General features: G+C 39.9%; 2 protein-coding genes across 6 annotated transcripts in view; one reads left to right on the top strand and one right to left on the bottom strand.

The window, feature by feature from the left end:
* Positions 1-10,345, top strand: part of TIAM2 (T cell lymphoma invasion and metastasis 2) — a 234,088-nt gene extending 223,743 nt beyond the window's left edge. For all 3 annotated transcript variants that reach the window (XM_026649744.1, XM_026649741.1, XM_026649743.1), the window contains 4 exons: positions 2,577-2,682; positions 4,168-4,255; positions 5,812-5,966; positions 9,680-10,345. In XM_026649744.1, the coding sequence (XP_026505529.1) occupies positions 2,577-2,682; positions 4,168-4,255; positions 5,812-5,966; positions 9,680-10,320 (990 nt within the window). In that variant the 3' untranslated portion in view covers positions 10,321-10,345. The remainder of the gene's footprint in view (positions 1-2,576; positions 2,683-4,167; positions 4,256-5,811; positions 5,967-9,679) is intronic.
* The window catches only part of TFB1M (transcription factor B1, mitochondrial), a 52,282-nt gene continuing 37,287 nt past the window's right edge, over positions 10,334-25,328 (bottom strand). For all 3 annotated transcript variants that reach the window (XM_026649750.2, XM_026649749.2, XM_026649752.2), the window contains exons 7-8: positions 13,856-13,983; positions 10,334-11,784 (exon numbers count right to left, since the gene is read on the bottom strand). In XM_026649750.2, the coding sequence (XP_026505535.1) occupies positions 11,535-11,784; positions 13,856-13,983 (378 nt within the window). In that variant the 3' untranslated portion in view covers positions 10,334-11,534. The remainder of the gene's footprint in view (positions 11,785-13,855; positions 13,984-25,328) is intronic.

The following is a 25,328-nucleotide window of genomic DNA, read 5'->3' as shown; positions in this document are numbered from 1 at the left end:
TGGGAGAGTGGGGCTCAGTGGGGTTGGGATCCAGGTGCGGCTGGCTGGGGCTCAGTAGGGTGGGGATCCAGGTGGCTCGTCAGGGTGGTCCAGGTGCAGTGCGGCTTGGGGGGGGGGGGGCGGGGGGGGGGGTGGTTGAGGCTCAGCGGGAGGGTCTGGATGCCAGGGGTTGGATGGATGCGGGAGCAGCTCTCTGTACAGTGATCCCTCCCCCTGCAGCTGAGGAGTGATGGGTGCAGGAAGCGCTGGGGGAAGGGGGGAGTTTGCAGAGCTTCCTACAGCCGGGGGAGAAATCTGGAGGTGGGTCTGACCTGGCCCTGGATGCCATGCAAGGGAAGAGGAAGTCCCATTCTCCCCAGCCCAGCCGGGACTAGCAGCTGAGCCCAGCGCAGGGTAGGAGCCACCAGCTGGGTCTTCCCCAGTCCTGCCCTCGTCCCACAGTGATTTACCTCTCTGCTGGCTGCCCTGGGCACCTGAAACATACTGCTGGGGAGGGTTGCATGATCGTTTTTGTGGCTTCCCTTTGCTTCCCTGTCAGTCATTTTTCTGTGGGGAACATAAATTCTGCACATGCGCAGTGGCACAGAATTCCCCCAGGAGTAAATTACAACAGAGGAGATGACGTGGAGCATTAATGTAATGTGCTTATACTAAGAGAGATATAAACAACTGTAATAAAAGGAACAGTATCAGTATTGTCAAACTGAAGAATTTGTTTTGCTAGCCAATAGGTAGTTGGTTTACTCATAGTGAACTTGCGCTCAGTTAGTTTCCTTCATGTGGAAATATTATGTAATTTATTAAAAAAAATCATTTTTCAAAGCTGCAGCAATCTATGTTTCTCTGGAATTCTGAAAGCTCTAGCTATCATTGTTTTACAATCAAACTAACAGTAAGGTATTTAAGGAGTAAGACTATTCGGAAAAAAATTGCTTTTAGAAGTGAGTCCTTGGACAGAAGGCCACTTTATCAAGAACATTTATATCAATAGAAACAATGAGGAATCCTTGTGGCACCTTAGAGACCAACAAATTTATTTGGGCATAAGCTTTCGTGGGCTAGAATCCACTTCATCAGATGCATGGAGTGGAAAATACAGGAGCAGGTATAAATAAATATATGGAGATATACCTATCTCATATAACTGGAAGGGACCCTGAAAGGTCATTGAGTCTAGCCCCCTGCCTTCACTAGCAGGACCAAGTACTGATTTTGCCCCAGAGCCCTAGGTGGCCCCTTCAAGGATTGAACTCACAACCCTGGGTTTAAGCAAGGCCAATGCTCAAACCACTGAGCTATCCCTCCCCCCATTGGTATAAATATATGAAAGGATTGGGGTTGTTTTACCAAGTGTGAGGTCAGTCTAACGAGATAAATCAATTAACAGCAGGATACCAAGGGAGGAAAAATAACTTCTGAAGTGGTAAGAGAGTGGCCCATTACAGACAGTTGACAAGAAGGTCTGAGTAACACTAGGGAGAAATTAGTATTGGGGAAATTAGGTTTAGGTTTTGTAATGACCCAACCACTCCCAGTCTTTATTCAGGCCTAATCTGATGGTATCCAGTTTGCAAATTAATTCCAGTTCTGCAGCTTCACGTTGGAATCTGTTTTTGAAGTTTTTTTGTTGAAGAATTGCCACTTTGAGGTCTGTTATTGAGTGACCAGAGAGATTTAAGTGTTCTCCTACTGGTTTTTGAATGTTATGATTCCTGATGTCAGATTTGTGTCCATTTATTCTTTTGCGTAGAGACTGTCTGGTTTGGCCAATGTACATGGCAGAGGGGCATTGCTGGCACATGATGGCATATATCACATTGGTAAATGTGCAGGTGAATGAGCCCCTGATGGTGTGGCTGATGTGGTTAGGTCCTATGATGGTGTCCCTTGAATAGATATGTGGACAGAGCTGGCACCGGGGTTTGTTGCAGGGTTTGGTTCCTGGGTTGGTGTTTGTGCTGTGGTGTGTGGTTGCTGATGAGTATTTGCTTCAGGTTGGGGGGCTGCCTGTAAGCGAGGACTGACCTGTCTCCCAAGGTCTGTGAGTGTGAGAAATCCCCACTGAGCCCAACTCGCCCAGCATCTGGCTCCCCCCATTGAGTCCCCCACACCCTATGAGCTCTATCCCCCACCCCACTTAGACCCCTGCTGCTGAGTCCCACCTTCACCTGGACCCCCCTGCAGAGTCCCATTACCATTGCACCCAGAACCTCCCAACAAGCCCCTGTGCATCCAGATCCCCCATTGAGCCACCCGCACCCCAAATGCCCCACACAGAACTCTCTCAACCCACCCCTGGATTCCCCCCACACTTGGTAAAGCAACCCCCATCTTTTCATATATTTATAGCTGCTCCTGTATTTTCCACTTCATGCATCCAATGAAGTGGGTTTTAGCCCACGAAAGCTTATGCCCAAATAAATTTGTTAGCCTCTAAGATGCCACAAGGACTCCTTGTTGTTTCTGCTGATACAGACACACGGCTACCACTCTGAAATTTATATCAATGCAGACATCAATTACGTTGCTTTACCTCTTTTTTTTAAAATATGTCTTTGTTATTTTTCAATTTGTAGCCTAATAATGTACGGGCCGCACATAATTATGGCGACTTGGATCCATTTAAATTTCGTTGGCTAATTCCTTTATCTGCTCTTCAAGTCCGGCTGGGGAATACAGCAGGTAATTATATTTTACTTTATTAGTTCCTAATGTATTGGTATCTACACATTGCTTCCTGAAGTCTTGTGAACAGGCAAACATTTCCAACCCAGGTACACAATGTAGTATCAGATAAACATATGTCCACCTCTCTCGCTCTCTAAACATTTATACACCCACACCCTGCAGTAGCATGTGCTTGTAAGGGCCATAGGCTTTATACACTAATAGATATTTTCATTCAGATATTCTGTCTTCACACCTCATTTTCTTCCCTTCTGTAATCAGAGAACAAGTTCAAGAATGTTGGATGTTAAAGTGTTAGCCTGAAGCTGACTTGCTAGGGTGGTGTTGCTATGTCATGACACAAACTCAGAATAGAGCTGCAACAGGTTAGGGTTAACATGGCAAAACAGAAACCCACAACAAAAGGGTAGGGAAAAACCTGAAGAGGTTGCTCAAAGCAATCTAATGATAACGTGGGCCAAATTCTATCATACTTGACACCCCCCCCGCAATATCACTGCCGTCCAGCATGCAGCATGAGAGAAAGGATTGTCCAGGGATTAGTGTGCTAGCCAGAGATCTGGGTTCCATTCTCTGCTCCATCACAGACTTCTTGTGTGATCTTGGGCAAGTCATTTATGGTGGAGTTTTCAAAAGCACTTAGGTGCCTACTTGACTGAAATCAATGGAAATTAGGTGCCTAGGTGCTTTAGGTTTCAGAGTAGCAGCCATGTTAGTCTGTATCCGCAAAAAGAACAGGAGTACTTGTGGCACCTTAGAGACTAACAAATTTATTAGAGCATAAATTTGTTAGTCTCTAAGGTGCCACAAGTACTCCTGTTCTTTTTTTAGGTGCTTTAGAAAATCCCATGGTTAATCTCTGTGCCTCTGTTCCCCATCTGTAAGCAGGGGGATAATAGCACTTCCCTACCTCACAGGTGTGTGTGAGGACCAATACATTAACAACTGTGAAGGGCTCTAATACTATGGTGATGGAGACCATGTAAGTGCTTCAGATATGAGATCTAAATCAGCCCCAGTTGATATAGCAGAGCTGAACTGAATTACGTGACAAACTGGTAGCTGAGCAGGAGGGGAGATAAAGCAGACACAGAAGCAAAGAGAATCCTGTCTATGCAAGGAGTAGCCTAGTGTTGCCATTGGAAGTTCAAGGTCAACGTTCTTGGTGAGAAAAGGCCTAATAATCAGTCCTCATAGGGGCTGGTAGGTTGGATTTCAAGGCTTCAGAAGTAACGAGGAGCATGTTCGTGTCCGTTGAAGCGAGTGATGGAAAGGAAGAGTCTCGTTCTGGAAAAGAAGTTGAGTTTGTAAAGACAAGTTGTAAGTCATAAAACTTACCACTCCTCCGCGGGTTGCAGCTCATCATGCAGATATCAGCTTTTCTATGAACCTTGTCTTGGTGAGACGCTGAGATCTATATTGTTGTCTGTGTAGTCTGAAGGCATGAATTATTCACAATTTTTTTTTTCCTATCTGTAGGAACAGAAAACAATTGCATCTGGGAACTGATTCATACAAAGTCAGAAATAGAAGGCAGGCCAGAAACAATCTTTCAGTTGTGCAGCAGGTAAACTTGACATGAAGATATATTTTTGACAAAATTACACTAATGGAATGACAAGAGAACATTTTATTTTTCCAAGTGACCTTTTTTCCTGTCTCTCAGCACTTCTAAAACACCCATCACCTCAAATCCAGGCACTGAGGCAATGTTTAATTGGATGGAATTCGATGCATAGAAAATATCTGAAATTAGAGTGAATTCGGCTCAATCATTCATTGTGTCAGGAATCTGCACACGTTTTATTGTATGATCTTAAATTTCAGTGAATTATGGCTGATGCAGTCAATGGCTAGAGCCACAAAGGGACTTAGATACCTGAAGTGGCATTTGGGAGCCTAAGTCCGAAATTTAGATCGTTAAAATCCCTGCTCAGCTGGCACCTAACTTTCCTAGACACCTAATTTTCAGCTGCTTCAGTCCCCTAAACTTCTTCTGGTGGGCATGCATACAGCTGCCTCTCTCATGCCTAAACCTGAACAGGATCCTCAAACTAGGAGTTGCCTATCTCCCCTGCAGCGCCTGATCTGGTAGGCACTACCCAAGTGGGCCTTGCATAAAACACAGCTGCTGAAGGAGCTTGCCGCCTTTAGCCAAATGGTTAGAGTACTCACCCAGAATGTGGGAGACCCAGGTTCAGTTCCCCTCCATCTGCCTGATGTCTAGTACATTCACCAGTAGGCTATTGGGTATTCTGGGGTGGGATTCTGTAGCAATGCGCAGACTCACCCAGTGGCGCCTCGTGCTGGTTACTTCCGGGAATTAGCTCTCCAGCTTCCGGAGCGCCTTCTTCAGGCCGGTGTCTTGCCGCCACTGCTGGCCCCCGTGTCCCTACCGGACCCCGGTGCCCCTTTATCTGGGGGGCTGCCCCCTTTATCTCTTTGGGTCTCCCCTCCCCAGGGAACCCCCACCCACTATCCCCACCTCACCTCAGAATAAGGCCACTGCCAGTCACCAACTAGCCCCCGCTCCCTGGGGCAGACTGCAGTATAAGCCACTCATCATTGGCAATGTTGGGTTTGGACCTGCTGCCTTTGCCTACCCCTGGGCTGCCCTCTGCAACCCCCATTACCTATTTGCCTTTTGCTAGGCTGCAGCCTGGGGCTTTCCAGGCTGGAGCTCCCCAGCCTTTCCCCAGGCCTGCTCCACTCAGGTACCCTGTCTCTAGCTCCCTGCATTTTGAGAGAGAGAGAGAGAGACTGTCTGTCTGTCTGCTTGAGCTCCTGGCTCAAGCCTTTATAGGGCCAGCTGGGCCCCGATTGGGGCATGGCCCCAGCTGAGCCTGTTTCCTCCCAATCAGCCCAGGTGTCTTGCCCTTCCACAGCCCTCCTCCAGGGCTGTTTTAAACCCCTCAGGGCAGGAGCGGGTGACCACCCCGCTACAGACTCCTTCAACCATCCTATTGAAGCTGTTCCACTTTGTATAAATAACTAAACAGCACCAACCTTCAGTAGCAAAGAAGGCTGCTTCCGAATGGAAAGATTGCTTGGGCATGGGAAAACAAAAAAAATTACAGTGACCTGTAATCTGCCCTCTTATTGCTGTTCCCTTAAACCTTGCAGCGACTGTGAAAGCAAGACTAACATTGTTAAGGTGATTCGTTCCATTCTGCGGGAGAACTTCAGACGTCACATAAAATGTGAGTCGCCATTGGAGAAAACGTGTAAAGATCGCCTAGTTCCACTCAAGAACCGCATTCCTGTTTCAGCCAAACTGGGTAAGAGTCCGTTTGATAGACTGGGAAATATAGACTGGCAGTTTCATGATTACTATAGCATGACCCAAACCACTTCTCTTTATAGACATGAAGAGGGCGGCATATTTTTACTGTAATTCATGTTTTAAAATATAATTTACTTCTTGGTAGAGAGGCTTTATACCAAAAGTGCCAGTTATTATTACGGCTGTCACACGATTAAAAAAAAAACGTATCGCGATTAATCGCACAATTAGTCGCACTGTTAAACAATAATAGAATACCATTTATTTAAATATTTTTGGATGTTTTCCACATTTTCAAATATTTGATTTCAATTACAACACAGAATACAAAGTGTACAGTGCTCACTTTATATTTTTGATTACAAATATTTGCACTGTAAAAAACAAAAATAGTATTTTTCAATTCACCTAATACAAGTACTGTAGTGCAATCTCTTTATCATGAAAGTTGAACTTACAAATATAGAATTATATACAAAAAAACTTGCATTCAAAAATAAAACAATGTTAAATTTTAGAGCCTGCAAATCCATTCTGTCCTACTTCTTGTTCAGCCAATCACTCAGACAAACAAGTTTGTTTACATTTGCAGAAGATAATGCTGCCCGCTTCTTGTTTACAATGTCACCTGAAAGTGAGAACAGGCACTGTTGTAGCTGGCGTCACAAGATATTTATGTGCCAACTGTGCTAAATATTCATATGTCTCTTCATGCTTCAACCACCATTCCAGGGGACATGAGTCCATGCTGATGATGGAGAACCCAATGATTCAAAGCAGTGCAGACCGATGCATGTTCATTTTCATTATCTGAGTCAGATGCCACCAGCAGATGGCTGATCTTTTTTAGTGGTTTGCGTTCTGTAGTTTCCGCATCGGAGTGTTGCTCTTTTAAAACTTCTGAAAGCATGCTCCACACCTCATCGCTCAGATTTTGGAAAGCACTTCAGATTCTTAAACCTTGGGTCGAGTGCTGTAGCTACCTTTAGAAATCTCACATTGGTACCTTCTTTGCGTTTTATCAAATCTGCTGTGAAAGTGTTCTTAAAATGAACAACATGTGCTGAGTCATCATCTGAGATTGCCATATAATATGAACTATATGGCAGAATGCAGGTAAAACAGGAGGAGGAGACATACAATTCTCCCCTAAGGAGTTGTCACAAATTTAATTAACACATTCTTTTTTAATGAGCATCATCAACATTGAAGCATGTCCTCTGGAATGGTGGCCGAAGCATGAAGGGGCATACGAATATTTAGCGTATCTGGTACGTAAATACTTCGCAACGCCGGCTACAAAAGTGCCATGCAAATGCCTGCCTTTGATTTCTGGTGACATTGTAAATAAGAAGAGGACAACATTATCTCCTATAAATGTGAACAAACTTGTTTGTCTTAGCGATTGGCTGAACAAGAAGTAGGACTGAGTGGACTTGTAGGCTCTGAAGTTTTACATTGTTTTGTTTTTGAGTGCAGTTATGTAACAAAAAAAAAATCTACAGTTGTAGGTTGCACTTTCATGATAGAGATTGCACTACAGTACTTGTATGCGGTGAATTGAAAAATATTATTTCTTTTGTTTATTATTTTTACAGTGCTATTTGTAATAAAAAATAATACACTTTGATTTCAATTACTACACAGAATACTATATATATCTATATGAAATGTAGAAAAACATCCAAAATATTAAATTTCAATTGGTATTCTATTGGTTAACAGTGCAATTAAAACTGCAATTAATCGCGATTAATTTTTTTGAGTTAATCACGTGCGTTAACTGCGATTAATCGACAGCCCTAGTTATTATCCCTCATCCCCATGGGGAAAAAAGACCATACAGAAGCTTAGACCCTCAAATACAATTCTGCCAGGGGGGCAGTCTGGAGTTTGCCCAGCTCTGGGCCAGAACCGAGATCTTCTGGAAAATCCCATGGCTCTCCAACTCTTTTCACTAATCCCAGGGCATCCCTTCCCTCATCGTGGCATGTTTTCTCTGAGGGGTGGGGCAAACAGCTGCCATACTTTCCTCACTCAGGGGGGTATCACGGTGGGAGAAGCAAAATAAGTTGCTAACAGTTAGCATTAACTTTTGTTGTCATATCCCCAGGCAAGGACACTGCCACAGAGAAAATCTACCTCTGGTGTAGGGGTTAAGGGAGCAGCAGAAGTATGCCACAGAACTGCTGCCACTTACCCCCTTTATGTCCCCCACCCTAAATCTACCCCATTTAGCTTCCTTCCACCAACAGACCTAGTGTACATCAAATTTATTACTTTGGAAAGGTATTGCCTTTCCACCCACTACAAGGCTTCCTCTAACTGATGTTTGGCTTTCTTTAGTGGTTTGGCCCTACCATTATCCAAAGTTCAGGCAACAGAACAGAAAATGAAGTGAAAAGAGGGAAGTGAGGCAAGGCAGTGAGGGCTTGTTCCCTAACAGCATCTGTCCAATCCACCAGAGTGCTTTATCAGTGCATTTTTTGGTGAAATACAGGCCTTCTTTGGAGCACTGCTTTCTAGTGCTGGGTACAAACAGCTGACTATGGCTAAATGTACATGTATACATCTACGACCAAAGAAAGTACGCTATACTTAGACAATAGGGGACTCACTCCTAGGAAGCAGTGATGCAGAAAAGGATTTGGGGGGTCCTGGTGGATAATCCGCTGAACATGAGCTCCCAGTGTGATGCTGTGGCCAAATGCTAGCTTTGGATGCATAAATGGGAACGCTCGAGTAGGAGTAGAGGTTATTTTAAAGTGTTTCTGGCACTGGTGAGAGCGCTGCTGGAATACTTTGTCCAATTCTGGCATCCACAATTCAGAAGGATGTTGATAAATTGGAGAAGGTTCAGAGAAGAGCCATAAGAATGACTGAAGGCTTATAAAACATGCCTTAAGGAGATCAATCTATTTAGCTTATCACTATGAGTCTAACGAAGAGAAAGTTAAGGGGTAACTTACAGTCTAAGTACCTAGACAGGGATAACATATTTAATAATGACCATTCTCTGCTAGATTGAAAGGCTAACACAATTCAATGGCTAGAAATAAGTTATCAATTTTTAACAGTGAGTAATTAACCACTGGAATGTGAATTCTTCATTACTGGCCATTTTAAAATCAAGATTGGATGTTCTTCTAAAAGATCTGCTCTAGGCATTATTTGGGGGAAGTTCTCTGGCCTGGTTATACAGAAGGTCAGACTAGATGATCACAGCCTTCTGGCCTAGGAATCTATAAATTGGCCACTAATGTTGCCAATATTGCAAGTCCTGTCTACCTGGAGTTGAGACAGTTATGACTATAGCATTCCTCTTGCATCATGGGAAGCAACTGACAGAAAAATGAATTTAGACTCAGGTGGCACTTGGCCATACAATACATTAGGTAATTGACCCAGCCTCACTATTGTTTAGATTTGTTGTTTTGCGAACCATATCTGTGGCTTTATGAAGGATTTTGCATGTACCAAATACACAGTAACTTTACAACCGCTAGAGCAATATAAGATCAAATATTGTCAATACCAGCAGTCTGATCTCATAGAGGATACAATACATTTTGATTAAAATGGGACTAATTAAATTATAAATCAGAAAGCCATAATCTTATGATTATGCTACTGAGGGATATTGTATAATTCCCTTGTTTTCTGAAAGTTGTTTTAATGCAAAAATAAGACTGCCTTTTATACTTGCAGCTTCCACAAGACCCCTTAAGGTACTGAAGAATTCCTCCAGTAATGAGTGGAATAATGATACAGGGAAAGGAAACTTACTGGATTCTGATGAATGCAGCCTGAGTAGCAGTACTCAGAGTAGCAGCTGCCATACCACAGAAAGCATACAGGAATCCAAAAATTCATCTCCTATGAAACACTTTCCGAGCTGCACATCCGATTTTTCAAACAGCCTTGTCAAGGAATCTGATATTCTCAGTGATGATGAGGATGACTATCAGCAGAGCCTAAAGAAGGGCAGCCCTACAAGAGACATTGAAATACAGTTCCAGCGGCTGAAGATTTCAGAGGAGCCTAGTGCTGACACAGAGCACAAGCCGCTCGCTGAAAAAGAGGCTGGGGATGGTTATAAGGCAGGAGAACATCCAAAGCTGGTGCGTGGGCATTTCTGTCCAATTAAACGAAAAGCAAACAGCACAAAGCATAACAAGGGAACGTTACTGGCAATGCAAGAACATCACCATTCTCTTGACAGTCACTCTGACAGTGCAAACTTGGATCTGAATTCTATTTTAGAGAGGGAATTTAGTGTCCAGAGTTTAGCTTCTGTAGTTAATGAGGACTGCTTTTATGAAACAGTGGAGAGGCATGGACAATCCTAGCTGTGTGAGTGCTATATGATTTAACAGGTTATTTAACATTTTAATGTCCACATAAAATTTGACTTACTTGATTTGCTTTAAAACTAGTGATTATGTGGAAATTGCTGAAAAACTACTGTTGGTTTTGTGCACTAATACATTTTTCCACAAAAATATAGTTGTAAAGGATTCTTAAGTTATTTTAATTTATTGTGGATCAAGAAAAATAGATTAAGCTGGCCAGAGTCTGTAAATTAGTTTATCCCTTTTGAGCAGTTAGCAAGATGATGTTGTGTCCTTTAAAAAGGTGCATTCTAATTATTTTAAGTTATGTGGAAAAGGTGCTGGAGGAATTGTGATCTTATAGCTTTATTAAAAGAAAAAGTCAAAATAACTTTTCCTTTGGGCATTTTTTCAGCAGTTTTAATTTTTGCTTTATTTAAAGCAGAATTAAGTTATTTTAAGGTGTTTTAGTGCACAAGAGTGCAGGAGTCATTTTTGTAAGTTGCAAGATGCTGTTAACTTTATATATATATATATGTAAATATAAACAAAGCTTGTACTGTAATCTTTTATTTGAATGTATTTTTATTTTCTCTACCAACTTGTACAGTAAAAGGAAAAAGAGCATTATGTCTAATGTCTAGTTTCTTGCTTTATTCGCAGCTTTCTCCTACTGGAGCTTTCAAGACTGAGTTCTTTTGTTTGGGATAAATAAGAGTATTAGCAAGCCTCCTGTGCACTTTATCCTTCGTGAAGCTATTTGCTTGAGTGCATTAATATAAGATTTCTGCCCAGTAGAGTGTTCTAGGATAAGGAGAGTGAAATGAAAAACACTATCACATAAAGTTTGTTATGCTGGAATAGTAAGTAAAATTTTACTTTAAGGACTCACTAATGCACCTCTCACTCATACAAAACTCCCATTCGTTTCAGAGAGGCCCCCATTTACCAAGGTTCTGAAGCATGTGTCTAACTTTACCTTGCTGAATCAGGACCTGAAAAACACAGTGGAAAATACACCAAACCTTAGCAGGTTACGGATCCCATATTCAGTGCATCCTCTTTCTGTATAGCAGAATGGAATAAATAAGAAAGATAGAAGCCGCCCCTCTTCCTCCAGTATTTCAACAAAGTGTGTATATATAGATGTGTAATTTTTGAAAACAGTCTCCTTTTACGAAAACAATTATAGATTGTGCATCTAAAAAGAAAAAAGTAGTGTGCCTGACATGTTAGAGCTGGTCTTCCTGTTCAGACTGCTCCAAGTGTCCTTTTTTTCTAATTCTCTTCTTCTGCTTCAGTTCTTCCCTGTAGTTGTAACTGAAAAGGTTTGTGTTTTCATCACACATTTTCCTGTATGCATCACACAGGTTTTTAAAATGTAAAATGGAGAGCTGAGCTGGACGCAGAGTTGGATCCACATCTGCCAACATCAGCATCTGTTCACTTTTTTCCAGGCGTTCAGCTTCTGGAAACAAGATTCTGAAAGGGAACGAAGAGGAAGACATTCAAATAAATTTTTTTTCTTTAAAAAAAAAATTATCTTCATCCCTGTCTGTGTGCTTTTCTTAAAGATTTAGTTCACCATAAGCATATCCCCAACTCGAATGCTTAGTTTGCTGAAAAGAAATAGATCTTCTTAAATTTTCAATTATTTTCTTAACATCTAAACATGAGTTGGCAAATTAAACAAATTTAGTGGGAGACTGCCAGTTTAATTCTGGAGTAAATGTGACTTCAACATAGACGTATGTATTTTAGTTCCATTTTAAATTATCTGTAATATTTAAATATTTAGGAAGGAGAGGACAAGAATTGGTTAGTTGGATCAGGTCAAAATTTTGTGATAGTACTTACCATCTTGATGACTTTTGGTAACCTTAGTAAAAAAGAAGTCACCCTTACTGTCTAGCAAGCTCAGTAGAGAAGCCAAGGATAAATAGGCCATAGAGGCTGAACATTTCAAATCTCAAATTATTTTGTAATTCAAAGGGGAGAATGCACTGGTTGTGGAAAATACTGCATCTTGGGGTGGTCACATTAGATAATTTGACCATCTATAATGCTCTAAAATGAGACGCAGACTTGTATAGTAACTCAAACTATACTTCATTAGCAACTTTACTTAAACTGTAAATGTATCAATTCCTTTACATGCCATATGTTTTCCATGTTATAGATACACTACTCATTCAGCCTACCACCTTGCTTTCATATAACTGTATCTAAAACATCATATTATAAGGACTCCTGAGTTAGCATCTAGAATTTGCTACTTTCTTTTGACCAGCTAAACAATAAGAGGATTGTGATCCTTAATTACATGCTAGGCACAGTACTAAGGCCCGTTAAGCTGCTACTGGATACGAGACATGCAAAAAAAATGCAGATTTTTTTTTTCCCTTACAAAGAACTTTAAACAGTATCAGAAATTTGAGATTAAACAATAACTGATGATCTTTTCAATCTTCTGAAAATACAAACAAAGCAATGTTTGTATTTTCTGCTCCTCAGTAGTTGTTTCTGAACTAAAGAGTGTGTCACACACTAGCTCATCCTGTTCACTTACCACCTTGCAAAGGTATGTATTCAGCCACTAGCACGGACAAACTGGCATTGCGGGTTTAGATCAACTGCCGGCCCCCCAGAGAATAAATGTAGCTCACCTGCTATGGTGAGATACTGTGCTGCACCACTAAAGGATGCAGCACAGAGCTGGCAACCCAGAGTCAGATGCAATTCTAGGCTGCTCCACAGACCTAAGTGATCCCCAGCATAATTCGACAACCCAACAGGGCTGGCTAAAGTCACAGAAGCACAGGCCCAGCTTCCTGTGAGCAGCAGCTCTCCCCAGAGTCTCTGCAGCTTTGCATTCTGTGACCCTGACGTGGGTACGCCCCCAATGCTAGTGTCTGAGCCAGTCCTCAGACGATAGCATACAACTGTCTTCCTCAGTTTCTGCACTGGACCATTCTCCCCGAGCTTTTACAATAGGGCTTTTAGAATGTCTTTATACCACTGCGGCCTTTTTACCCAGTGTAAAGGGCCCAGAGTGGAGGTGATGATCTCACTTTTTGCCACTACCTCCATATGAGTAATAATTCTTCCCCTGTTCCTGGCTAGTAAAATATAATTTAATCAATTTATCTTCAGTTCAGAATTTATTTTGGTCTTTTTCTTCACAAATCTGTATTCAGAAGATTAAAAAAAAGTTTAAAAACAAACTATTCAAAAGCTTACAAATTTAACCTGGTAATGCCACAGGCTTAAATTCTGTATTGTGCAAATAAAAAAGCATTAGGGCTTAATTATGGAGCAAGTGTGCACCCAGAGTAAACTTCTATGTAAATGATATTAGAATTGCTTTTGTCTTCAGTCAGTGTTTTGAGGAGAGCTGGATGTGATGAACCGAGATGCCTTGTAAGCAGTACAGATTTACATAAAGTGAACAAACTCAGAATATGTAAGGAAGGCTCCATTATTCTTGATGGATTTAGTAGGCATCAACAATAATATTGTTCTAAAGAGAATTCTGGTTAAAGAATTTACTTACTCCACTCCCCGACAGCAGTATTTTCTTCTGAACTGAAAAACACTTTTAACGACCTTTTCCACCAGCTTAAAGGGTTGCTGTATCTTTGGTTGCACCAAAGGGGTAAAGTGCACTACTGACACATCCACCTATTAAAAAAAAGCAAAATATTAGATAGATAGTGAACACAGGTTTACATTTTCTAATTTTTTCCCCTCCAGTGTACATTCTTACCATTCCTAAACTAGCAGCGTGGGTGTCAGGAATCAGCATTTGGCATAACATAAAAAGATACATTAATGGCTTGAAAATAACTAGCAGATACAGAGCTGTGAAATAACATTACAATTACTCAAGTTCAAGGGTGAAATTTCAACCGTAGGGTCTTGTCTTTTACCTTCAAGGCCCTTCACAAGTCTGCCCTTTCACACTTATCCACTTGCCTCTTATTGCATCACATATACCTGCCCCTGCTGCTCTGCCAATGAGACCAGCTTCAGCCATCTGCTTGACTGCTCTTCTCTCAAACATCTCTGTACTTTTTTCCATGCCACTTCCTATGTTGGAACACACTCCTGGAATTAATCCGTGAAGCTAATAACCTCTCTTCCACACCCTCCTAAAAAACACAATTCTGCCATAATATATAGAAGAAATTAGCCAACATTTAACAGCTAGGCTGAGGGGCAGTTGAGGAAAGTCATTTATTTATTTATATTTATATATTACAGGTCTTGCTCACTCTTCATCATATGTTTCATATTGTATTAGGGCTTGTGTAGACTAGGGTACAATGAGTAACATTTGAACGTGTTAGCTAACATGTTTTAAAAGGCAAGTTGCATTTTAACAAGTCTTAGCCGGTTGAGGTGAATACTGAGGAAGTAAGTTTGGGGGTAAATTCAAATGATGAATGAGCAGCATAGTTACTGCCAGTGCACTACAGTTCTTGCAACAGTTCATCTGTAATCCTTGTGTTACATGTTTCCTACTTTATTCTGTTATTTTTATAGTATAAAAAGTAAGCTCTTTGGAGCAGGGACCGTTCTGTGTTTGCATAACGGAAATTATGTTGGAATAATGTAGCCACAATCCTCATATATAAGCAACAACAAAAAAGTTCTAAAAGTAAAATGAAACAGTAACTTCCTACTGTACATAAGAATCATCCTAGACAAAATTAATCTGATTAAATTACTTAACCATGAGTACAGACAAGGCTAAAAATTTTCATTCTGAACAACAAGGAATACTGGATTGTATGGGGTAAATTTTCAAAATAAGGGATCAAATTCTACTCAGTTATACTCAGTTTCTTGAAACAGCTAGTTCTAAAGCACACGAGTCTATTTTTGATTTAATCCTGACTGTAACATAGGAATTTGTTCAAAATTGTAGTTGAGTAGCTAAGTAATATTGAAAGTACTACAATGAAGTAAAAACATATTTATAAGAGGGATCGGACTGAAAATTAGTACTACACTAGTATTAAAGTATACTCAACTTTAAGGATGAAGTGGCTGAGCAGTAAAAATATGTAATTTCTCATTAAAATCAGTTACTACATCAGAGAATAGGAGATCAGCCAATGCTGTACTTATCTTTAAAAAAAGCACAAGAATTGATCCTGGGAGTTACAAAACAGTGAGCCTCTCTGCAAAACTAGGCAAACTTATTTAATACAGAGCTATAAAACAATTGGATGAGGAATATATGATAAGAAACTAGTATGGTTTCTGTATCTCCTCAACCTGTCTGAACCCACATTTTCTGGTTGACGTCTCACACAAGAGATTATTAAAAGAAGCTTAGGACTGCTCTACACAAAGCTTTGGTACTGGTTTAACAATTTTGGGTTTTTTTATCCCAATAGTTATACTGGTACAGCTCCAGGAGTAGATGCAGATATACCGATTGGTAGATCTTATTCCCCTTCCCCTATACAAATAACTATACTGGTAGAAGCACCTTTATACCAGTATAAACTGTGTTCACACTATGGGGGCTGTGGTATCGTTAAAACAGTACAAGTTTTGTGGGTAGACCAGGCCTCCTAGGGTGACCAGACAGCAAATGTGAAAAATCGGGACGGGTGGGGGGAGAGGTAATAGGCGCCTATATAAGACAAAGCCCAAAATATCAAGACTGTCCCTATAAAATCAGGACATCTGGTCACCCTAAGGACTTTATAGTCAATATGGAAAGAGGTTATAATAGTGGGGGTGACTAGGATTTCTATTAGGATCAGTATTTCCTAAAATGTTTATTAATTATCTGGAAGTGAGGGTGAACAGTGAAGTGAAAAAATTACACCTCTACCCCGACATAACGCGACCCGATATAACACAAATTCGGATATAACGCAATAAAGCAGCGCTCCAGGGGAGCGGGGCTGCGCACTCTGGCGGATCAAAGCAAGTTCAATATAACACGGTTTCAACTATAACGCGGTAAGATTTTTTGGCTCCCGAGGACAGCGTTATATCGGGGTAGAGGTGTATTTAGGTGAGTCAAGAGTACAGTGGATTATGAGGAACTTCGGAAGGACTTTAAAAAACCTAAGTGATCGAGCAAAAAAGTTGCACATGGAATTTAATGGCAACAAATGCAAGAGAATCCAGACTGAAGAAATATTTTAATTACTCAAACATTGATGGGCTCTACACTAACAGTACCCACACAGGAAAAATATCTGGACCTCACTTTGGACAGTTCAATGAAAACTTGTGCTCAAAGTACAGTGTCAGTGGGAAAAAAATCCAACAAGATTTTAGGCTGATAAACACCAAAGAATAACACCGAACATGTAATTCCATAATACAAACAATGTTATGCCCACAGCTTGAAAACTGCATTCAAAGTTTTCTGTAAATCCTGCTTCCAAAAGAATATAGCAGAAAGAGAAGGGCAACACAAAGAGTTACAGGCTTGGAGAGAGAGAAGAGAACATAAGAATGGCCGTACCGGGTCAGACCAAAGGTCCATCTAGCCCAGTATCCTGTCTACCAACAGTGGCCAATGCCAGGTGCCCCAGAGGGAGTGGACTTAACAGGCAATGTCTCCTGCCATCCATCTCCATCCTCTGACAAGCAGAGGCTAGGGACACCATTCCTTACCCATCCTGGCTAATAGCCATTAATGGACTTAACCACCATGAATTTATCCAGTTCTCTTTTAAATGCTGTTATAGTCCTAGCCTTCACAACCTCCTCAGGTAAGGAGTTCCACAAGTTGACTGTGCGCTGCGTGAAGAAGAACTTCCTTGTATTTGTTTTAAACCTGCTGCCTATTAATTTCATTTGGTGACCCCTAGTTCTTGTATTATGGGAATAAGTAAACAACTTTTCCTTATCCACTTTCTCCACATCACTCATGATTTTATATACCTCTATCATATCCCCCCTTAGTCTCCTCTTTTCCAAGCTGAAAAGTCCTAGCCTCTTTAATCTCTCCTCATATGGGACCCGTTCCAAACCCCTAATCATTTTAGTTGCCCTTTTCTGAATCTTTTCTAGTGCCAGTATATCTTTTTTGAGATGAGGAGACCACATCTGTACGCAGTATTCGAGATGTGGGCGTACCATCGATTTATATAAGGGCAATAATATATTCTCAGTCTTATTCTCTATTCCCTTTTTAATGATCCCTAACATCCTGTTTGCTTTTTTGACCGCCTCTGCACACTGCGTGGACATCTTCAGAGAACTATCCATGATGACTCCAAGATCTTTTTCCTGACTTGCTGTAGCTAAATTAGCCCCCATCATATTGTATGTATAGTTGGGGTTATTTTTTCCAATGTGCATTACTTTACATTTATCCACATTAAATTTCATTTGCCATTTTGTTGCCAATCACTTGGTTTTGTGAGATCTTTTTGAAGTTCGTCACAGTCTGCTTTGGTCTTAACTATCTTGAGCAGTTTAGTATCATCTGCAAACTTTGCCACCTCACTGTTTACCCCTTTCTCCAGATCATTTATAAATAAGTTGAATAGGACTGGTCCGAGGACTGACCCTTGTGGAACACCACTAGTTACCCCACCCCATTCTGAGAATTTACCATTAATTCCTACCCTTTGATTCCCGGTCTTTTAAGCAGTTCTCAATCCATGAAAGGACCTTCCCTTTTATCCCATGGCAGCTTAATTTACGTAAGAGCCTTTGGTGAGGGACCTTGTCAAAGGCTTTCTGGAAATCTAAGTACACTATGTCCACTGGATCCCCCTCGTCCACATGTTTGTTGACCCCTTCAAAGAACTCTAATAGATTAGTAAGACACAATTTCCCTTTACAGAAACCATGTTGACTATTGCTCAACAGTTTATGTTTTTCTATGTGTCTGACAATTTTATTCTTAACTATTGTTTCGACTAATTTGCCTGGTACCAACGTTAGACTTACCGGTCTGTAATTGCCGGGATCACCTCTAGAGCCCTTTTTAAATATTGGCGTTACATTAGCTAACTTCCAGTCATTGGGTACAGAAGCCGATTTAAAGGACAGGTTACAAACCTTAGTTAATAGTTCCGCAACTTCACATTTGAGTTCTTTCAGAACTCTTGGGTGAATGCCATCTGGTCCCGGTGACTTGTTAATGTTAAGTTTATCAATTAATTCCAAAACCTCCTCTAGTGACACTTCAATCCGTGACAGTTCCTCAGATTTGTCACCTACAAAAGCCGGCTCAGGTTTGGGAATCTCCCTAACATCCTCAGCCGTGAAGACTGAAGCAAAGAATCCATTTAGTTTCTCCGCAATGACTTTATCGTCTTTAAGTGCTCCTTTTGTATCTCGATCATCAAGGGGCCCCACTGGTTGTTTAGCAGGCTTCCTGCTTCTGATGTACTTAAAAAACATTTTATCATCATCTTTGGAGTTTTTGGCTAGCCGTTCTTCAAACTCCTCTTTGGCTTTTCTTATTACATTCTTGCACTTAATTTGGCAGCGTTTATGCTCCTTTCTATTTGCCTCACTAGGATTTGATTTCCACTTTTTAAAGGAAGTATTTTTCTCTCACTGCTTCTTTTACATGGTTGTTAAGCCATGGTGGCTCTTTTTTAGTTATTTTACTGTGTTTCTTAATTTGGGGTATACATTGAAGTTGGGCCTCTATTATGGTGTCTTTAAAAAGCACCCATGCAGCTTGCAGGGATTTCACTTTAGTCACTGTACCTTTTAATTTCTGTTTAACTAACCTCCTCATTTTTGCATAGTTCCCCCTTTTGAAATTAAATGCCACAGTGTTGGGCTGTTGAGATGTTCTTCCCACCACAGGGATGTTGAATGCTATTGTATTATGGTCACTATTTCCAAGCGATCCTGTTATAGTTACCTCTTGGACCAGCTCCTGCGCTCCACTCAGGACTAAATCTAGAGTTGGCTCTAGAAGGACAGGGTGACCCTGTGGATAAAGCAGTGGATGGGACTCTAAGAGACTTGGATTCCGTCCTGGCTCTTCTACCGACGTGCTATTTGACCGTGGCAGGTCACAGCAGCTCTCCATGTCCACTCAGACCTTTTGTACATCTTCTCTTTTTAGACTAAGATCTTCAAAGAAGGGCCAGTCTCTTACTACATGCATGTATAGGACCTAGCACAATGGGACCCTGATCGTGGTTGGGGCTTCTAGGCACTGAAGTAATATAGATAATAGGAACAATAATAAAATAGATACAGAATGCCCTGCAGTAAATAACAAATGACATAAGTTCCAAATGAGGTGAAACTGAAAAAGAGTAGAAAGGAGAGGAATAAGGGAACATTATAGAACTACATAAATAAGAATGAAAGGCACAGAGAAGGTCAATAGAGTTTTCTTATTTATCTTTTCACACAATACAGGAACAAGGCAATATCCAATAACATTGAAAGGAAACAAACTAAAACAGATAATTACATATACTATATGTATTAAGCACAATGCATAATTAACCTATGGAACCTAGTGCCAAGAGTTAGTGTGGCAATGAAGTTAGCATCACTGAAAAGGAATTAAATATTCAACTGAATAAGAATATTATTTGCAGTTATACTAGATAGGATAAAAAGTATAAAGGATATCAACTCTCATGCTACAAGATGTAAACCAACCATTAACTATCTGGGATTAGAAGGAAATTTCCTTCACAGGCATGTTACTGCATATTTGTCTATTATGGAAGTTTTACATCTCCCTCTGAAGCATCTGGTATTGGGCTATGTCAGACTAGATGAACCACTGCTCTGGATTGAAATGACAATCTGGTTACTACACTCAAGTAAATTCAGAAAAATTCCACCTGTCATCAATGAAAAAAAGATTCACATCAGTGTAACTGAAACCACAACTTGGCCCCGGGAGTATATGCTGCAGCCAAAAAAAATCATTCATGAAAAGACACATGCACATCCAAATTAATCATCTGCATATGCAAAATGCATACTTAGCTGGGAAAATTTAGCAGCTGGACATGCAAGTGCTGGTTTGCATATGCAAAAACATATTTTACATGCACAATCAGCTGTTTGCACAGGCATCGTGAGTACTCAAGTTTAGGTGACTGTTGTTTAAAATTTAACCTAAGACATAAAAAACACAATTTTCACAAAATAAGAGGTAACAGGACCAAAAAAACCCATTTGGGTCATCCACTCTGCCCCCCCTGCATTTTGTAGAATGACTTTAAAGTGAGATTTATGAATCCTTGGCTTTGGAAGTAGGAGTTATCTTTGTAAAGAAAATTTCAGAAAAAAATTAAATGCAATTTACAATTTAGGAGGACACCAGCTTTCCTTTGGAAGAAAATTTGCAATCTCACAGCTGACCAGCAATATTTTCAGCTTCTAGAAAAAACAAAGCACTCCTCAGCATTCACTCAATTACAGGAACCGTTTTCCTTAGAAACCTAGGAAACTGCCTGGTTACTATGGCAACAGATACAGGAAAATGCTTTTTACTTGTAATTGGACACTTCCTTTAAATTACATACATTATTATCCCGTTCTATTTTATGCATATTAAAAAGGCTAGAATAACATAAACCTGCAGCATAGTATACACAAATGCATTTAAAATATACTGATTCATTTGCTTATCTTATTGTCAGTTCTTTTTACTTATTTTCCAAATATTTTTAATACGCAAGAAATAATTACAAATAATGCAAAAATAAAGTAATAATAAAAGCTAAAAATGTTTACAATTGAAATAAACTGATCTGCCAACAGTGTAACAACACTCATTACCACTCCTTGTTCCCGTAGGGTATACTAGTATGATGGAGATTCCTGCCACATGATACAACAACTGCAACACAAACATATAATTTAGCTTAGGTCTGCCCATTCCCTGGACAATGAAAACAAATATACTAAAGAAAAATAAGTTTATGTGCCAGTCAATTATCACTGTTCAGGTAAAGTAACTATCACTTACCCAGCAGTTGCAACAAAGTTAAGATAATGGGAAATACACATCTGCAGCAGAGCAGTGCTAGCTGCAACCCTAGATACTCCTTTCTGAGATTCAGTTTTATTTTAAAACTTCGCCAAAATGAGATGCATCAATTGCCTTCACTCTAAATAAGATGGGCACAAGCCAGCATTCTGAGAAGACAAGTTTTCAGAACTGGGGTTTTATCTGTCCACCACAGAGATAAGGGACAGCTGTATATTTGGAAAGCAGAACTAATTTCCTCAAAATTCGCCACATTCACATCTCGGGTTTTCATTCAGGTCTAACCCTAGTGAAAAATAATATTCAGGAAAATATTCTTTCCTCATTTGCAGCTGTGCCACCCCACTAACACCAATGGACCTGATTCTGATATCACACCAGTTTGAGGCCCAACATTTGAAAAATTTCCCTGGAATTTCTTTGCTTTTGTGCAGTAAGTTAGAACTTCAACATTGATGGGGGGTTTTGGGGAGGGAGGGTATGTCTAATTTCCTCTTATTCCTCCCCCCCCCCCAAACAGCAGAACTAAAGATACATCATCTCTTTGAAAACTGAGTTTTACAGGCTGTATTCACTCAAAATATTTAAAAAAAAGTATCTCGTGCACTATAGGATTTCACTGAACTAAACTAAGAAGACTACAAGTAGGCAACAAAATACCCTCATTTTGATTAAGCTAAGACACTTGTAGGTCACTTCTTTATGGATCAAAACTTACTGATAGTTTTTGGTCTATGAGAGGTTATGGAAAGTTGTACATATTACACAGTAACTGTAATACTGTGGTTCAGCTTTAAAATACTAACTCCACAGAATTCATTAAGTTACAAAAGAAACTGGTTATGATGACCCCCTAATATTCTTTGTAAGAAAGTGATAACACAAAAGCATTTTAAGTTCTCACAAATCCTGCAACACAAATATGTTCCCCCACAGCTCATAAATTATACATCTTTATCTCACTGCTCAACCATCATTTTCCCCACTCCCTTCTTGATTTAACATGCTTCTTCACATTGACTTGTTGGGGCCAATTTGCCAGTGCTCTGTGTTTACCATGTAAGCCTCCTTGAGCGTTACTGCTTTATTCATTCATCCAAGCTCATGGAAAGACAATCAACTACAGGAAGATCCACAGAAGACTAAAGACTGTTAATGAAAGGTATGTAAAATATGAAAATCACATGGAATTGCATGTAACATTTCTAATCATGAATTCAAGCTTACTGTATAAATCTTACTAGGAACTGTAAACTCATATATACAATTAGCTTTGATATAAAAACTCCTTTATTCTGACTCTCAATTCCATTGAAATCCACTTTAAAATCTCTTTTTAAAAACACACACGTGTAAATTTTCTAGATTCTCAAGATTTTCCTGTATATGCCAAATGTTTATAATGTTCATCATGGGATCTGGATATCATTATGTATTTAGGACAAAGGGTTTACATGTGTTTTTCTCATAATCTCTTCGCTTTTGCTCACTAACAGAGTGTTTCTCTAACACAACTCATTGAACAAAGTGGTCCTTTATTCTCTGGTAGATGGAACTGAGAGAGAGAATGGGCAACAGGGCTACACTTGTGGCAGAAGAGAGAAAAAGAACACACAAAGCAATTTTTGCTTAATAAAACGCCAATGCTATTTTATATGAAGAACAGATCTTTGCATTCCAGAGAAACTGTATTTCTACAGGGCACTGCCAGTGAAGAAAACATCTCAGACCTCACATTCAGCGGTAAGTGCTACAAAAACAGAAATTGAAGATAGTATTTTTATTATGGTTCACAGTGTTTATACTAGGTTTTATAGTGCCTGGAATTTATCATATACCTATTAATTACAACATACAACTACTGCTAGCAATGTTTTGGATTGATGTTTGCAGGTTTAAATATGTTGAAACTTACAAATGAAGTAGTGAGAAAGGCTGATAACTCAAAACCCAAATGTGCTGATAAAGCCACACTTTTAAAATGAAAGTTTTGAGATGATCTAGCCATGCAAATTAGCCCTGTAAATGGAAGCTACGCCATGCCTTTACAGGGTCCTGTAACAGCAAGTGCAAGATACTTTTGCTGAAGAAATTCTTGGTAGTTTGAGCAAACTGAAGGGATTCTGAAAAAGAGGAGGTCTTCTGACTGGGTGGCCTGAGTTACTGATGTTAAAGCTGGAATCACTTTAGGAACAGTTTTTCTAAAATGTGTACCTTAACTGTAACAATTTGGCTAATGTATCAACTATATGTCTGGAAAGATGTAGAACAGCCTCTTACATGACTAAAACTATGCTAACTACCACACAGAAATTCTAATTTCATTCACTAATCCCACACACTATAAAAATTGGAGAATTACTTGATTACTAAATAACAAAGTCTTTAATGGGTATTGCTTCCACATAGACACTGATCTAAACTAATTTCACTTTGTTGTACATAAGAAAATAAGAGCAAACTATCTGAGAAAAGCTTGTGTTCCACTTCAACTTTCCCCACATACTATTTCTTGTGACTTTTCCCTAAACCTCTGACATTACAAATTCCACTTGTTTTCATTTACACAAGTAAAAAAAAATAAATGACATTTTAAAAAGTGTTCAAACAGCACTGAGCTTGGCAACCACATTGCAGGAGTCCAGGCTGACGCCTCTCCCTTCCCTGTGGCTCTGCTAAAAGTCCCACCCAGCCAACAACAGATGTAATTTCATAAGGCAAGCTTTGCTTAATCCTGGCCTCCCTCACAGGCTCCAGCGACTCCAAGTTGCCTTACTTGGGATGACAAACAGAAGTGGCCTCATTTCTATTCAACCTGACTCCCAGAAGATTCAATCATTTTAAAGGGAATTGTGTCCACGCTCATAAATGTATATCCTTGGTATTACATTACTGCAAGTGTTCTGGCTTTTGTTAATGTAGCCTGACCCTCCATCTGTAACGTGAGTGTAAAAATTCCTCTTCAATACCATGAGTTTAAAAAAGAGTGCCAGTCTAAGCAGCAAAGCTGGTGTGTGTTTATGGTCAGAAACATGAATATATAAAAATGGCACTTTCTTACACAGCACCTCTGTTCCCTGAGTATTCAAAATTATACAGTCTGATTTTAGTGACAAATTTACTCTCTTTAATTTCTTGTTAGTTTTGCAGAACTGTCATAGTTATGGAAAAGTGATTGGATTTTATTCTGGTTTGTCCATCAACAGAACTTTTCACTAAGGTCCCAATTCAGGAAAGCATCCCTTTTAGGGCAGCACATGCTTGAATTTATGCTAACGGAATTTAAGCAAGTGTGTAAGTGCTGTCCTGAATATGGATAGAGTTAGGCATAGGTCCCAAGAAAGCACTTAAACTTAACATCAAACTATAGAGTCTTTATTATTGTGGATGCTGAGCAAACCGAAGTGCAGAGGTTTGATTTTCAGATCTTTAGCTGAACTGGCAGGGCTGGTGAGTTAGGAAAATCATAATTTTACTTGTGAAATGAGCAAGTTTGATGTGAAAGTTATTAAGACACATAAATGTGAAACCCCACAATCATTTTTACAGGATCATTTCACACTTCAATGGCACTGCAATAATATTTTTTAAAAGGTTTGTATTTAACTAACCTCATTAAGATATTTTATAAAAGGGTATAAAATACTCAGTATCAACTCCAGCTACAGAATGCCTCCAAAATGGTTTCACTCTTTTGGGTACAAATGCCCTCTTCCCTCCACTCAACCTTCCTCCCCTGTAAAAGTAAGTATTTAATCAGTAAAATACATAATTGGTTTTCACAACCCATACACTTTGGTACACAACAGGCTCCCATGTGTAAATATATATTTTTAGTTCATGACTCATTCATATAATAGTACAAATGAAGCTTTTTAAAAACAAACACAGTCTCTCATCCCAAGAAGTGCCCAACTCAGCAAGACAAGAAATAAGGCTATCGCACCAGACATTTTCAATGCTTTTTTTTTTTTTTTTTTTTTTAAAGCTGACAGCACATATTAGCTTCTCCTACTATATCCCTGGAGAACACTATGCATTGGGGGGGGGGGGGGGG

The sequence above is a fragment of the Terrapene carolina genome, unplaced genomic scaffold, assembly GCF_002925995.2.
Source record: "Terrapene carolina triunguis isolate 2854851 unplaced genomic scaffold, T_m_triunguis-2.0 Scaffold85, whole genome shotgun sequence".
Taxonomy (NCBI): domain Eukaryota; kingdom Metazoa; phylum Chordata; order Testudines; family Emydidae; genus Terrapene; species Terrapene triunguis.
The sequence above is the reverse complement of the archived record's forward strand: the minus strand, read 5'-3'. Positions and strand labels throughout refer to the sequence as shown.